General features: G+C 40.3%; 2 protein-coding genes across 5 annotated transcripts in view; one reads left to right on the top strand and one right to left on the bottom strand.

Annotated features, from left to right (window-relative positions):
• The window catches only part of LOC134210838 (filamin-B), a 233,224-nt gene extending 219,683 nt beyond the window's left edge, over nt 1-13,541 (bottom strand). For 2 of the 3 annotated variants that reach the window (XM_062687171.1, XM_062687178.1), the window contains exon 1: nt 13,396-13,541. The gene's annotated coding sequence lies outside the window, so the exon portion shown is untranslated. Of the gene's footprint in view, nt 1-12,229; nt 12,342-13,395 lie in introns of those variants that run through there. The other variant, XM_062687172.1, reaches the window with a different exon arrangement.
• Nucleotides 1,519-3,781, top strand: LOC134215102 (uncharacterized). 2 transcript variants are annotated; one of them, XM_062694353.1, is made up of 2 exons: nt 1,519-3,192; nt 3,257-3,781. In XM_062694353.1, exons 1-2 carry the CDS (start codon nt 1,627-1,629, stop codon nt 3,452-3,454), a joined length of 1,764 nt encoding a protein of 587 aa, XP_062550337.1. In that variant the 5' UTR covers nt 1,519-1,626; the 3' UTR covers nt 3,455-3,781. The 2 variants fall into 2 exon arrangements, with proteins under 2 accessions (XP_062550337.1, XP_062550336.1); XM_062694352.1 differs by having other exon boundaries at nt 1,519-3,195.
• Nucleotides 13,542-14,227: the final 686 nt, after the last annotated feature.

Raw genomic sequence — 14,227 nt, 5'->3', positions numbered from 1 at the left:
TCGTCTGCATCAGTAACATTCCGAGCCAATGATGAACTGAAACCCGTTTCCTCAACAAGCACTGCTTGCTTCGCTGCTGACAAACATGAATCCCCCAAAACTGCTCTTTATTCTAGTGACTCAATATGTGTCTTCAAAAGTTGCAAGAAGCATCTATTCCAGCTGATTAACACTGCGTCTGATAGCCGAAATATCGTCTTGGTAACCATCATTAACACTGTGGGCCATGGAGAAATTTCGGGAAAAAGATTGCACTCATGGTTGCTCTTTGGCCCGGAGTAGTTTAGCCAAATGATCAGGGGGTGCATCGCATATCATTCTTCCTTGAATATAGGGCTCTGATACTTCAATCACATTAGCCCGCATCATCCATGCAACATTATGGGCATCGCAATATAGGCCATGCTCACCACGAAGTTTTGCAATTAGAGCATCTATTGTTGCGTTAGAAGTAGACCTGTGCGCCGCAACCGCCGGAGGTTTTATTCACGCCGTCGCCGCCGACGATTTTGGGTCGGCGCGCCGCCTATTTACTTTTATTTTTTTTTTAATATCAACCAGGCCACTCATTTAATCAGTTTTCTTTATTTTATAATTTGTACTATTGGGACAGTTGACTTATTTGGCAAACCAATAGCAGCATTATTAAATTTTATTTTAATTTTATTTTGAAATTAATGTATGTTTGACACAACCACTCGATATATTTATTTCCTTGTAAATTCCTCCAGCTATCCCTCCGAAAAGTTTCTTTACAAGGACCTTACTTTAGAAATTATTCTAAAATTTCTACGAAAATTCCTTCCAACTTTTCATTACGGATTTTTTAGAGAATCTTGTACGAATTTCTTTTGGGAATTCCTTATAGAATACATACGAGAAAATTGTTTCAGGAATTTCTCAAGACATTCTATTGAGAGAGAGGGGTGTCTTTGAAATTTCCTCAAGGGATTTCTTCAGAACTTCTTCCAGCAATTCCTTGAAAACATTCTCTGGGAATTCTTCCAGAACTTCCTGCAGAAATTCCTTCGAAAATGCCCTGTTGCGGCCAGCAGCAAGCCACCGGGGTGCTTTATTCTAGCACCACACCAGCGGATACAGCATGCCTCATGCTGCCAGCCGCACTTCAAAACACCACTAGATTCCATTAAATACTTACCCTTTTGGTCATACCTAGCTCCACAGCTGAAGCATCATAAAATCATGCCTGGAAAGAAGAAAACATAACATTAATCAAATAATTTACTCATTACTTCAAACTACTTACCTTCGATCATTCTAGATCTTCAACACAGAATCATTTGTTTATTTACATTCAATGTTATTGATAGTTCTAGAACATTCAGTCATACGTACACTTTACACAATACCAATCTTTAGTACTTGCATTGACTTGCATACAATAAGCTTACGAATTGAATAGAATTCTAGAAGGTTCCTCAATGCATAATATGGTAGAGCCGACTATAAATAGGACACGCAGAAACACATGAATTTAGTCTTGAAATAAACGTGAACTGGAAAGTATCTCTCTCGTTATAAATTTTACCCCGGTACTTCGTCATCGCTCGAACACTAAATTGGCGCTGTAGACAGGATTAGTAGTGTAGTGAAGTTTGTGTAACAATGGAGCAAGTGTTACAGAAAAGTGAAATGCTGAAAGTTCGGTTTGCTGACATCAAGGTCCGAGTTAGTCACATGAACGACGAAAGCTCTGTCGGGAGTCTGACCGCCGAATTGGACCATTTGGAAAGCTGGTGGAAGGAATTTAAATCCCTACAAGATGTGATACTAGATTCCTGTGTCGACGACAGCCAGCTGGACAATGTCATCAAAGAGCTAACGGAAGCTGACGCACGAAGGAACGCAATTAAGGCAACCCTCAAACGGCTACTTCGAGAGGCCCAAATTTCGAATCAAGAGAAACCCAGTATCACCATTCAACGACTCAACGAACAGTGCCTTCTTTACCCGAAGTTCTACACCATCGGATCGACAGAAGCCTTTCATCAAAACGCACCAACCAAGCAACCCTTGGAACCCACACCGCCGAAGCATACGAACGCTCAACACGCAGCTAACAACGTTTGCCTTCGAAACCTCAACACATCCATCGACCACAATCCATCACTGAAGCGATTTTCAACTGCAGCAACGATTGAAAATTATTGCCTTCAGGATGAGAACACAGCAAACTCCCACGTTTCATCATCATTCAACCAATCGCCACAAGAAGACATCTCTCAAGAAGACATCGTAAAACAACCTTCATCACAAATCGTCATCAAGACACTGCAACCGTCGGGAAGTGAAGATCAGCCACAGTTTTCGTCCCAATCCCATTCGATCACTTACCACACAAGCAAGCAACATTCATCGGAAATTCAAGCAACCAAACCCATTCATCATACCAAGAACGTAGCTTCCATCAAGAAGCTGAATGAAATCTCAATCAACCATCGACAACAATCATCGACACACTATGAAGCATGTATACGTCTATCTGCTAACGGAGAACAGAGCAGGAAAAACCAGTCATCCAACATGGCAGAACATGGCATCTCATCACCAGCAAACGGAATCATTCATCTGGATGGGTCATCCACCAACATAGCCGTCTTCAGGTCACCGAAATCGATCGACATCTTTTCTCCATCACATCGACAATTTCCACCACTCAAGAAACAGCTTCAGCAAATTCTCTTCAACACCACATCATATCAGCATATCATTCGTGCACGGTGGGCGGCACGAGTTACCAACCATCTTCGTTACAACATGCAAGTCTTCGCTTTCATCTTCATCCGAAGGAGAGTATGGGAGGAAAGTCACCGTCATCAACAAAGGATTCCCTCCCAGCTAAACAAGTCAAGCCGATTGCTCAAGGTGGGTAGAATGGAGCTCATCAGGAACCCACATCACATCGATCAGCATCATAAGCCAAACCTCGTCAGCACGACATCCTCACACCAAGTGATTCGTCTATGGTGGGCGGCATGGATTGTCTACTTTGGCTGCAACGCGCAAGTTGTTGGTATCATACGAAGGAGAGTATGGGATAAAGGTCATTGTCATCTACGAAGAATCCCCATCCAACCCCGCAACTCAACCCGATCGCTCAAGTCATCGAAGCGATACTCCGACGTCATCACAACAATATGCATTTTGTCATCATCAAAACCAAGACCAAGAGCAGTGTCATATCCAGTCTTATGAAAAAGTGCAAATATCCAACGTAATCATGCATTATTTCCAGCGCATCTTTTGCAAATTATCCCTAATTTGGTGGGCGGAATGTTGCGGCCAGCAGCAAGCCACCGGGGTGCTTCATTCTAGCACCACACCAGCGGATACAGCATGCCTCATGCTGCCAGCCGCACTTCAAAACACCACTAGATTCCATTTAATACTTACCCTTTTGGTCATACCTAGCTCCACAGCTGGAGCATCATAAAATCATGCCTGGAAAGAAGAAAACATAGCATTAATCAAATAATTAACTCATTACTTCAAACTACTTACCTTCGATCATTCTAGATCTTCAACACAGAATCATTTGTTTATTTACATTCATTGTTATTGACAGTTCTAGAACATTCAGCCATACGTACACTTTACACAATACAAATCTTTAGTACTTGCATTGACTTGCATACAATAAGCTTACGAATTGAATAGAATTCTAGAAGGTTCTTAAATGCATAATAGGGTAGAGCCGACTATAAATAGGACACGCCGAAACACATGAATTTTAGTCTTGAAATAAACGTGAACTGGAAAGTATCTCTCTCGTTATAAATTATTACCCCGGTACTTCGTCATCGCTCGAACATGCCTTCATGAATACTTTCCGAAATTCTTTCAGTAATACATTTGAAAAGTTTTAATGTTTGTTTATTGTTTTGTTTTATTCTTCGAAAATTAAATGATTAACTCCATCGGAATGGGGGACCTCCTTAGCCGTGCGGTAAGATACGTGGCTACAAAGCAAGACCATGCTGAGGGTGGCTGGGCTTCGATTCCCGGTCCGGTCTAGGAATTTCTCGTTGGAAATTGTATTAACTTCCCTGGGCAATGGGCATAAAAGTATCATCGTGTTAGGCTCATGATATACAAATGCAAAAATGGTAACTTGGCTTAGAAACCTCGCAGTTTATAACTGTGGAAGTGCTTAAAAACACTAAGCTGCATGGCGGCAATGAAGAACTCCATCGGAAACTATTTCATTATCTAATTAATTTCAAATGATTTCCTGGAAGAAAATCTAAAAGAATTTCTGAAGAAATTTACGAAATCCCTGGGGAATACCCGAAGAAATTCTTGACGATTTTTTTAATTATTTAAGGAAAAAAAATCTTGAGGAGTTCCACGGAGTTCTCAAATGAATTTTTGGAGGAGTTTTTGAAGAAATTCCTGGAGGGTTTTGTGCAGAAATTTCCAAATGAATTTTCGAAGGCATTTTTGAAAGTGAGCCTGAATGGATTTTCGAAATTTCCGTTTTGCAGTTCCAAAAGAGTTTTTGAAGGTATTTCTAGAAGACTTCCCAAAAGAATTCCTAAAGGTGCTTCCGGAAGAATAAAGGAATAAAGGATTTTAGGAATGAATGTTTGAAGAAATTTCCGGAGGAATTATCAAAGGCTATTCCTTGAAAGTATTCCTTGAAGGTATTCCTTGAAAGTTTCTACAGGTCTTTTAGTTCGAATTAGTTCGAATCAATAAGAAGAATAAGTTCGGATTTTTCTTGGGAAAATTAGGATATTCTTTCGAAAATTCCTTCAGAAATTCTTCTAAGAACTCTATTTGATTTTTTTGAAAAGTTCTTAGACGAAATTTCCTTAAGAAATCCTGAACAAGTTCCTAAAAGAATATCCGAAGAAATTCCTGAAGGGTTTTTTTCAAAGTAACTCCTGAAGGAACTTCCGACAGTCTTAGATTTCTATGAAAATTCCTTTGGACATTCCGTCAAGACTTCGTTCAGAAACTCGGAAATACTTTCTGTAAATCCTTCGCAAATTCCTTTTGAAATATCTACAGAAAATGTTTTAGTAGTTCTTCGGAAATTGTCAAAATATTTTCTAAAAACTCCTTAAAAAAACCATTTACAGATTACTTTAGAAATTCTTTAAGCTTCTTTGAAAATTAATTTACGAATTTCTTGGGAAGATTCTTTTAGGAATTCCCTCTGAATTTTCTTTTTCAGAAATTCCTCTAGGATTTTTTTTTTCGCAAGTTCCTTGACAATTTTCCTGAAATTTCCATAGGAATTATCTCAAAACTATCTTAAGCAATGTCTAAAGAATTTCTCCGGGTAATCCTGCAAAAATTCCTCCAGTAAATTCTTTGGTAACTGTAGACTTTAACAAAACTAGATCAGTACACATCATTCATTCTTCCAGTCGCCCTGTACGGTCATGAAGCATAGACGTTAAAAGATGCAGACCATCAAATTCTCGGAGTATTTTAGTGGAAAATACTACGCACAACACTTGGCGGTGTGGTAGAAAATGGTAAATGGCGCAGCCGCATGAATCAAGAGTTGTACCAAGTGTACAAAAATGCAGAAATCGGTAGGCTGATAAAATGCGGCAGATGACAGTGGGCTGGACATATAGTGCGTATGCCGCAAGATAGACCTGCAAAAGTTATGTTTAGCAGAGAACCTGGAAGAGGACATGGGCTCCGGGGTAGACCCCGCACTCTCTGGCTGTGTGCAATCGAGAAAGATGCGCGTGCGGCCGGCGCGCAGGGAGACTGGCGACTAGGGTAAGAGAGGTATTTTGGACCACCAGTTCGACGGCTCATATTTTGGATCACTGAGTGCAAATTCCTCTTGGTGGTCCAAAATAAGAGCCCCCGTAAAGGTGGTCCAAAATACATCCTTTACCCTAGCAGTCCAAGAATCAGTGACCTGAAACAAGACATTACAGTCGGTTTTGCTCCGGACAACACGGAGTGTACAACCAACATAGGTAAAGGTAAAGGTACACTGACCCCACAATCATGGATCACACACTGATATGAGTCGTTTCCATTTAAACAACATGCAAATTTCAGTGACTAATTATTGTTACAAAGTGACCCATATATGTTGGGTCAGTGTAATTTTAAGGAGAAAATCTTGAACATTTCCCTCAGGAATTCCTTCAAAACATTCTCCATTTCTTTCGATTTTTTCGGGATCTCTTCAGAAATGTATTCAAAATTCCTCTGGAAATTTCTTCGGAAATTTATTTGAAAAGTCATTGAGATGCATAGCAGCATAGCATAGCATAGTTACGGTGTACTTCGTAGATTGGACACTAGTGATATTCATGTTTTTCTTTTGAAATCCTTATTCAGATTGCTATCAGAAATCAAGGTGGGTGTGGTCCTTGATTTCAATCTCGGATAAAAATCACAAAAGCATGAGGATTACTACTCCTTGCCACGCCCATCTTCACCGTAACTTGGGAGAGGAAGGAAGTGTTGGCGTAGTACTTACTTAACGAGAGGCCCCCGACTCAGCGACACCCTCATAAGTACCACGGAGTTGGATATTGGGGAAGGTATTCGTTGGGTCAGGATTTGCCTGTAGCTGACAATGTGACCGTGGTAGATCTTACGGCTCCACCCCACTACCCCGAATGCCAGTACCACGAATGCCATTACCCCGAAGGCCACTACCCCGAATGGGACAGTACCCCGAAAGCCATCACCCCGAATGGGACACTACCCCGAAATCCATTACCCCGAAAGGCAATTACCCCGAAAACATTTAGAATCTGTAGTATTCTATTATTATGTTTAACACCAACATATATCGATGAATCGCAACAGTTTTTAACCAACAGTTTTGATTTTTCTTCTAATTAGCTTTAATTGTCATTCCTGTCATTATGGCCTGGAAAAGTACTATTCTACGAAATGGAGTAAGAGATCCTTTTTTCCAACAGAACACGTTTTACCGGTATAAGGTAAACAGAGGAGATGATGCCTTGTTTAAATGAACGAGTTTGCCCGGTATAAGGCAGACAGAGGAGATGATGCCTTCTTTAAATGGACGCATTCGCCCGGTATAAGGCAGACAGAGGAGATGATGCCTTCTTTAAATGGACGCATTCGCCCGGTATAAGGCAGACAGAGGAGATGATGCCTTCTTTAAATGGACGGGTTTGCCCGGTATAAGGCAGACAGAGGAGATGATGCCTTCTTTAAATGGACGCGTTTGCCTGGTATAAGGCAGGCAGAGGAGATGATGCCTTCTTCAAATGGACGGGTTTGCCCGGTTTAAGACAGACAGAGGAGAGGATGCCTTCTTTAAATGGACGGGTTTGCCCGGTTCAAGACGGACAGAGAAGATAATACCTCCTTTTAATGAACGTGCTTATACCTCGATAAGGCACACAGAAGAAATACTGCCTTTTTAAAAGTAACGTCTGATCGATAGAAGGCGAAACGAGATGATGCCTTCTTTAAGTCAACGCAACTTCCCGAAGACAAACAAGATCTCCCTTTCTCTTACTCTCATACACAAACCCCCTTACTCACTCACTTCCTCTGTCTCACTAATTATTACTCATTCACCCACTCTCATTCATTCACCCACTCTTACTTACTTAACTACTCTTACTCACTCATCCACTTTTACTCACTCATTTACTCTCAATCATTCGCTTTCTCTTTCTCGCTCACTCTTACTCACTCACTCTTACTCGCTCGCTCACTAACTCTTACTTGCTCACTCACTCTTACTCACTAACTTAATCACTCACTCACTCTTACTCACTTATTCACCCCCTCGTCGATTCTGAGATTTTGACCACGCTTCAACCAGAATCCGTTGCTTTTACTACAGCGATCAAGGAACAACTTCTACATTGTTGCCCTAGTAGCCATGCTGACGTGGACCGCAGTTGCCTTCAACTCTCTGCAATTAATTGCATATTATTCAGCAACTCGGCCGTACGAAAACCATTTTTTTTTTGTTAAATATCTTGGCTGTGCATATGCACAGCATATGTTTCGAAATGGACTAATTGATATGAAATTTGCGAAAAAGAATCCACGTGTCTTGGAGGGACTCGAACCCTCAACCTCCTACCTCAACTCTCTGCATTGTGCATGAAAACGTGCTGCATAATCTCCCCCTGCCATTCAGGAATCTTGAAGAGTGCCATACGAAGTGGAACGGGATCGTACGGAGTAAGAATACTTAGTTCCATAGTGCATTGAAACAATTTCAGTTCCAATTATTGTTCATTCATATGAATTATGAATAAACTTTTGTTGAGTAACATTTTTTTCATTGAAATAAAGTATAAACTTGAAATAATGACTAATTCGGGGTACTGGCTCATTCGGGGTAGTGTCCTATTAGGGGTAATGGCATTCGGGGTAGTGACTCATTCGGGGTAATGGCATTATGGGTAAAGGAATAATGGGTAGTGTCGTAGAGTCAGATCTTACACCGTAACACACCACGCAAAGGTGTCTACCCAGCGTTACGGGGAATTTGAGATGCATTTATGCAGAATTATTTTTAGATGCATTCGAAAATTCTGTTGGGATTTCCTTTGAAAATGTTTGGGGGATTTCTTCGAAATTTTCTTAAAAGGTTCCTACTGATTTTCCTTCGGGAATTCCTTCAGTTCCCAAAGTTCTTCCGGAAATTCCTTCAAAAATTTTGCAGAAAATGCTTTCATAAACTCTTTCCGACATTACTACTATCCCTCGGATAGTTCTTTAGAAAATTCACTTAAGAATTTCATCGGAAACTAGTTCATTCTGTAATAAATTTTCGAATGAATTCCTGCAGGAATATTGTATGGTTTTACTAAGCGAAGATCCATAAAGTACGTCACGCAAAAAAATGTAATTTTTAGCCGCCCTCCATTTCCTCAATTATTAATTGAAAGCTTTTCGGTGCCCGCCATTGCATGAGTATGTATCTCGTGTGGCCCAGGAAGTCGAGAATGTTTCCAACTCTAAAACATCCTGGACCGAACCGAGAATCAAACTCGCCATCTCCGGATTGGCAATCCTACTCCTTTGCTCACAAGGCTACTGGAGACAAATTGGTTTTATGACTCCGAAATCTAATTCTCAACATTGCTCAGGGGTCACGAAGCAGGATTTATTGTTAAAATTATATTTAGGGGCCATCCACAAAGTACGTCATGCTCTTAGGGGGGAGGGGGGTTCCGAGCAGCGTGACGACTCATACACAAATTTTAGAGTTTTAATACAAAAAGTGTGACGAAGGAGAGAGGGGGGGTTGAAAGTTGCCAATTTTTGCGTGACGTACTTTATGGATCTTCCCTTATCAAAATCAGAGAATAACAAAATAGTACGGGTATTCACTCAACAGCGTAGGTTGCTGCGTATCTGATTATAGAAATGTTTCACACTCAATCACAAGGGACATATTTCAAATCGCATATGAAACATTTCCATAAACAGAAACGCAGCAACCTACGCCGGTAAGTGAATACCCTTAGTGTTAATTTAAATAACATTTTGAAATCAGATAAAGATTAGTGTCGCTGGTAATTAACCATTTTTAATGTGCTGTTTGATGATCGACAAACGTTTGATGATCGACAATTGCAATTTTAATCCACTGAAATTTATTTTTATACTAGTGATTCCTACCCCGTGAATCAAAACCGCTTGAATCCACCCATCCGCGTTAGAATTGATTTTTTCATCCACGCCAGTTTACGCAGCCGCCCGCCGGTGCAATAGTGACCACTACGCAGCCGCCGATGATATGACCGGCGCACAGGTCTAGTTAGAAGCAGCTCCGGAAATAGCGCATGTGTCGGGTCCCAACAACGTATCTTGCACAGACTGAAAAGCAGCTTTGTTGTTCACAGCAGTTGAGTAGACATGAAGTAGAAGGTGTATTTCCTTAGTTCTCCAATTTTGGAGAATAGTCTCAGTTATTTGATCCGGACAAAGAGTCCTGTGGCATACCTTATCGTTGAAAAGTGCAAATCTAACAAAGTCGTCTTCTTCTGGAGAAACCTTCCATGATGGTTTTGCTACACCACTTTTGTCACAAGTAAATACAAAATAATAATTGCATAAATAACTTCTTTTCCCGAGCTATGTTCCTTGACAATAACATTTTCCCGGTAAAAACATTTCAAAAAATGGCTTTAACGAAAATGATTTTTCCCGAAAATGATACTTCCCGATACACATATCCCAGAATATGACATTTCCCTGAAAATAACATATCCCTGAGTGAAGTAGGCCATTAACATAACACTATTTGGCCTAAGGTCATTCAACGTGAAGGGCATTTGGGATAATTATGAACAGCATCAGAAAAATCTTTCATAGGAAGCATGCATTTGCTGGGTAAAAAGCAATGATAATTGTAAACCTTAATCGGAATCATGGTTTGCCCAGTGAAAAGCAATAATTAATGTTTTTCTTCTGGATGGTGGATGTGATTGCTTCTTTAAAAGTAGGCATTTGCCCGGAATAAGGCAAAGGTGGGTGTGATCCCTTCTTTAAAAATATGCGTTTGTCCGGATTAAGGCATCGGTGGATGTTTTTCCATCTTAAGAAATAGACGTTTGCCAGGAATAAGGCTATGCAAACCCACGATCCCTTCTTCGAAATCAGTCAATGTTTCCAAAAGCCTTCTTTTAATCAAATGCCGAAGTATCAATAAGTAAACACAATCACCCTGTTAACCAATTGGTTTTATCTTTTACGATTGTGAAAAAACAACGACGAGGTTGCTAGTTTGGTTGTTATGGCGTTCGTCAGTTAGTTATTTGAACACAGTACACCCCCGTTTTTGAAGCACCTGATTTCTCCGCATTTTATATTTCTAATGCCATCGAACCAAAACGGGAGCCCAAAGATTGTCCAGAAAGTATTAGTTATAGAAATAATTGTTCAGTAATGGTTTAGGAATTTAATTTTAAAGAAATAAAGTGTTGCCTAAAACGGGGTGGACTGTATTCACTGGGTGGTGTTGTGCTTCATGCTTTCCCAACCAGGTCTCTCTGATCAATTCACGATAGATACAACATAGTTTTTTGCTTGTATTTGTTAGTATTTCTGGATACTGTCGAAAGTTTAGAGTTGGTTACCCCTTGTATTAGCATTATTATTAGCATAAGCATTGTGCAATTTTCTCAAATTCGTAGGAGTACAAAGCTAGACTATTGTATGAGAGAAGCATCCGTTACCACACGTATTAATTTGTGACCAATTACTATATTTTAGATGGAAGCATTACACTCTCCAATAGTCGAGATCTCTATTGGCCACATCTTAGCGAATGGTGAGGTAGGAGGATGGTTAGGTGGACACCTGCATGTCTTCCTTTGTTTTTTGATATGTTTGTTATTGTCCAAAAATAGTCTAGTAGGCTAGAAATTTGAATATGTATTTACATAGGGAGAAAGAATCTTGAACAAAATATGACCAGAACACATCGAGATAGAGAGATATCGTGATAGGGAGATTATCGAGATTTAGAAAGCACCAATGTATGTAGACTGAAGGGACCGTGAAAACCATCGGAATAGGGAGAGGTATCGAGATATAGAACATCGAGATGTCGAAAGTCGACTATATCGGAAGATATCTACCTGCATTTATCAGCAAGATATTTGAAACTGGCTTTAGGATGTCCACAACTGGCAGTCATGATTGAAATCTGAATGAGCATCAACGTCATCAATACTTGGGATACAAAATATCAGTTGACAAATCGCTGCATAAAACACAATTAGAGCAAATACTCTATAATGCTTGCTTGCTATATAAAGGGTCATGATGTAAAATAAAAACCTTATGTTATAAACCAAACCGTCTGATATTATATTCCACATTAAGGTCAATGTTTGATATTCTTAATCTTAAAATTGCATGTAGGACTCAAAACGGTGTACCTATTCTATGATTTTTTTATACACATTAACCGAATACTGCCACGAACAAACAACTGGCCTGTGCACTTTGCTACCGAACCAAGCCTTCACTACACATTTGTCAGACTTTTAACAGCGTTGCGCAATTATTGCCGTCACGTTTACATAAGCTCATTCCCTGCTTTTTGTCACCAGCTTACCCTGTTCGTTCCATATCGGGGCCTTGATGGTAAACCCCATGAAATGACATCGCAAGGAAGAGCGGAGAAAAACAAATTAATGTTCATTGGTCTGTCGGACTGCTTTTTGCCCGGTCCAAGTCGTACCTACTCCCATTACAGATTTATACTCACTGTTGCAGCTGACCTTAAGCTTTCCTCCTGTAGCACTGTAGACTGTTTTTTTGCTGATGCACTTTGAATTGATTGCTCCCACCTCTGAATCGTCAAGTCACGAGCGAAGCATAATTTTCTCAACGGCTGTAGAACTGAATTAGCTCAAACTGCACAACTGAGTTTAGGATAATAGTAACGATTCCCATACAACATTATGGAGCTTAAATTAGTTTGCATTGCGTTTGATAAATGAAAACCACTGCAAAACTAAATTAAAGCATCTACAAAGTTAAACTTTAATAATTTCCATAATTCTAGAGTATGACACGGTTTCTACATATTAAATGATATGTGTATGTAATCCACTAAATATCATCTGTTTATGTTTCAAACTAATTGTGCGGAATAATAGTTAATTTTTCTCAAACACAGTATTCCTAATGTCTGTATGCCTAATGGAATATACCAAATAACTTCATTATCATTGCACTGGCTGGATTGCTAACTGCGCGAGCATGGGTGGTGTTTCAAGAACAAACTGCGCCGTGATATTTTTTTGTTATTTATGGCTCGCCTTCTCAGAAGAACGCGGGCTCGCAGCTTGACATCACGCCCAAATCTCTTCAAATGTCGTCCGTCGTCGTCGTCATCGCCAGTTCTGGCATTCGCTCGCGCACTATTTTGCATAAATATGTAATCATCCGTTTGTTATTCTTCATTTCGCATAACAAAATCCATTTCCACCGTCACCTCGCTTTTCCACCTCCGCACTTCACTAGCAGCAGTTTAAAATCACGTCGATCTACACCACGGTTGTCGCTGCTGATGTCACAGACTGAGAGACAAAAAAAACACCTGGCACACAAATGGTTGGAAAGATTAAAATTTCCCTCATTTCGCACAATGCCATCCCGCCGGATCCGTTGCCATTGTGAGTACAATCGTCGAAAAAAGTGCCTCCCAGGCAGGGGAAAAATCTGAAAAACTCGTTCCAGAAGCAACGGCCTGTGGACACTTTTCTTCGCAAGTAACTGCAAATCACTCTACCGCCACACACAAAGCCACAACGTTCCTTCTGCTGCTCGGCGCTCAGACACTTGGTACTGAGTCATCTTTCCATATAGATCCACCTTCTCGAGGCGCAGAGCTTTCGGCGCATTGCTGGGAATAGTCACTTAACTCACCTGTGGAGACTGAAGTGAATAAAAAAACAACCAAAACACAGCGAACACGGCGAACGAATGAACCAACAGCGAATGCGATCCGGTGCCCTTTAGTGTGGATTACGAACTCGGAAACTTGGTATGCGCAACTACACTGTCTCACTGTCAAACGCGAACTAAACGACCGACGACGAAACTCAACAAAGAAATAATACGCGACTGCGACTGTCCGCTTGAGGGTGTGCGGACCAAGTTAGTATTGGGGCTTTGACACTGCACTGGTCATGGGAGTACCGCCCGACAGACTGGTTCCAGTGTAGTGCAACCGGTGGGGACCACACTGATTAGAATTGGCGCCAATTTAAATGAATGAGTTCACTGGATCTTAGTTGCACATTGTACAGAGCCTCATATGAATAAGGCTTAATTCCAAGCCTAGTTATTCGTAATGTAACGTAAAATAGCTCAACACTTTTGCTGCCAGATTGAGAAATCATCTACATCTCTACATCTCCAAAATTGTTGTAGGGGGAGTAGGTTAAGGTTATGTTAACGCAAACATGCAATCATTTAAATTTCTGCCAAACAAATATTTATTTCTTCCATATTTCGTATCAATCACGATCGAACATTTCAATGGGGTAATAAAAATTTTCACTAAAGGAATCTATTTTTTTCGTAGAGCTGATTCTTTAAATGTACAATTTCATTGTTGAACATCATTCTGTGCAACATAAATTGCTAATGATATAAATTGTGAATACACTGGAAGATCTTCTGTCTCTTTGTAAAAAAAAAACAATAATATTCGACTACACTTTCGGAGGCATGACTCTACGGCTGAGCTAGTTGT

This window comes from Armigeres subalbatus, chromosome 2 (genome assembly GCF_024139115.2).
Source record: "Armigeres subalbatus isolate Guangzhou_Male chromosome 2, GZ_Asu_2, whole genome shotgun sequence".
NCBI classification, from domain to species: domain Eukaryota; kingdom Metazoa; phylum Arthropoda; class Insecta; order Diptera; family Culicidae; genus Armigeres; species Armigeres subalbatus.
Note: the sequence above shows the minus strand (reverse complement) of the source record. Positions and strands in the feature narration are given on the sequence as shown.

Excerpts from the sequence above, each read along its gene's own strand:
- LOC134215102 (XM_062694352.1), top strand. The coding sequence starts at position 1,627 with ATGGAGCAAGTGTTACAGAAAAGTGAAATGCTGAAAGTTCGGTTTGCT. Across the intron at positions 3,196-3,256 it reads CAAAACCAAGACCAAGAGCA|CGCATCTTTTGCAAATTATC; the intron begins GTGTCATATCCA and ends CATTATTTCCAG.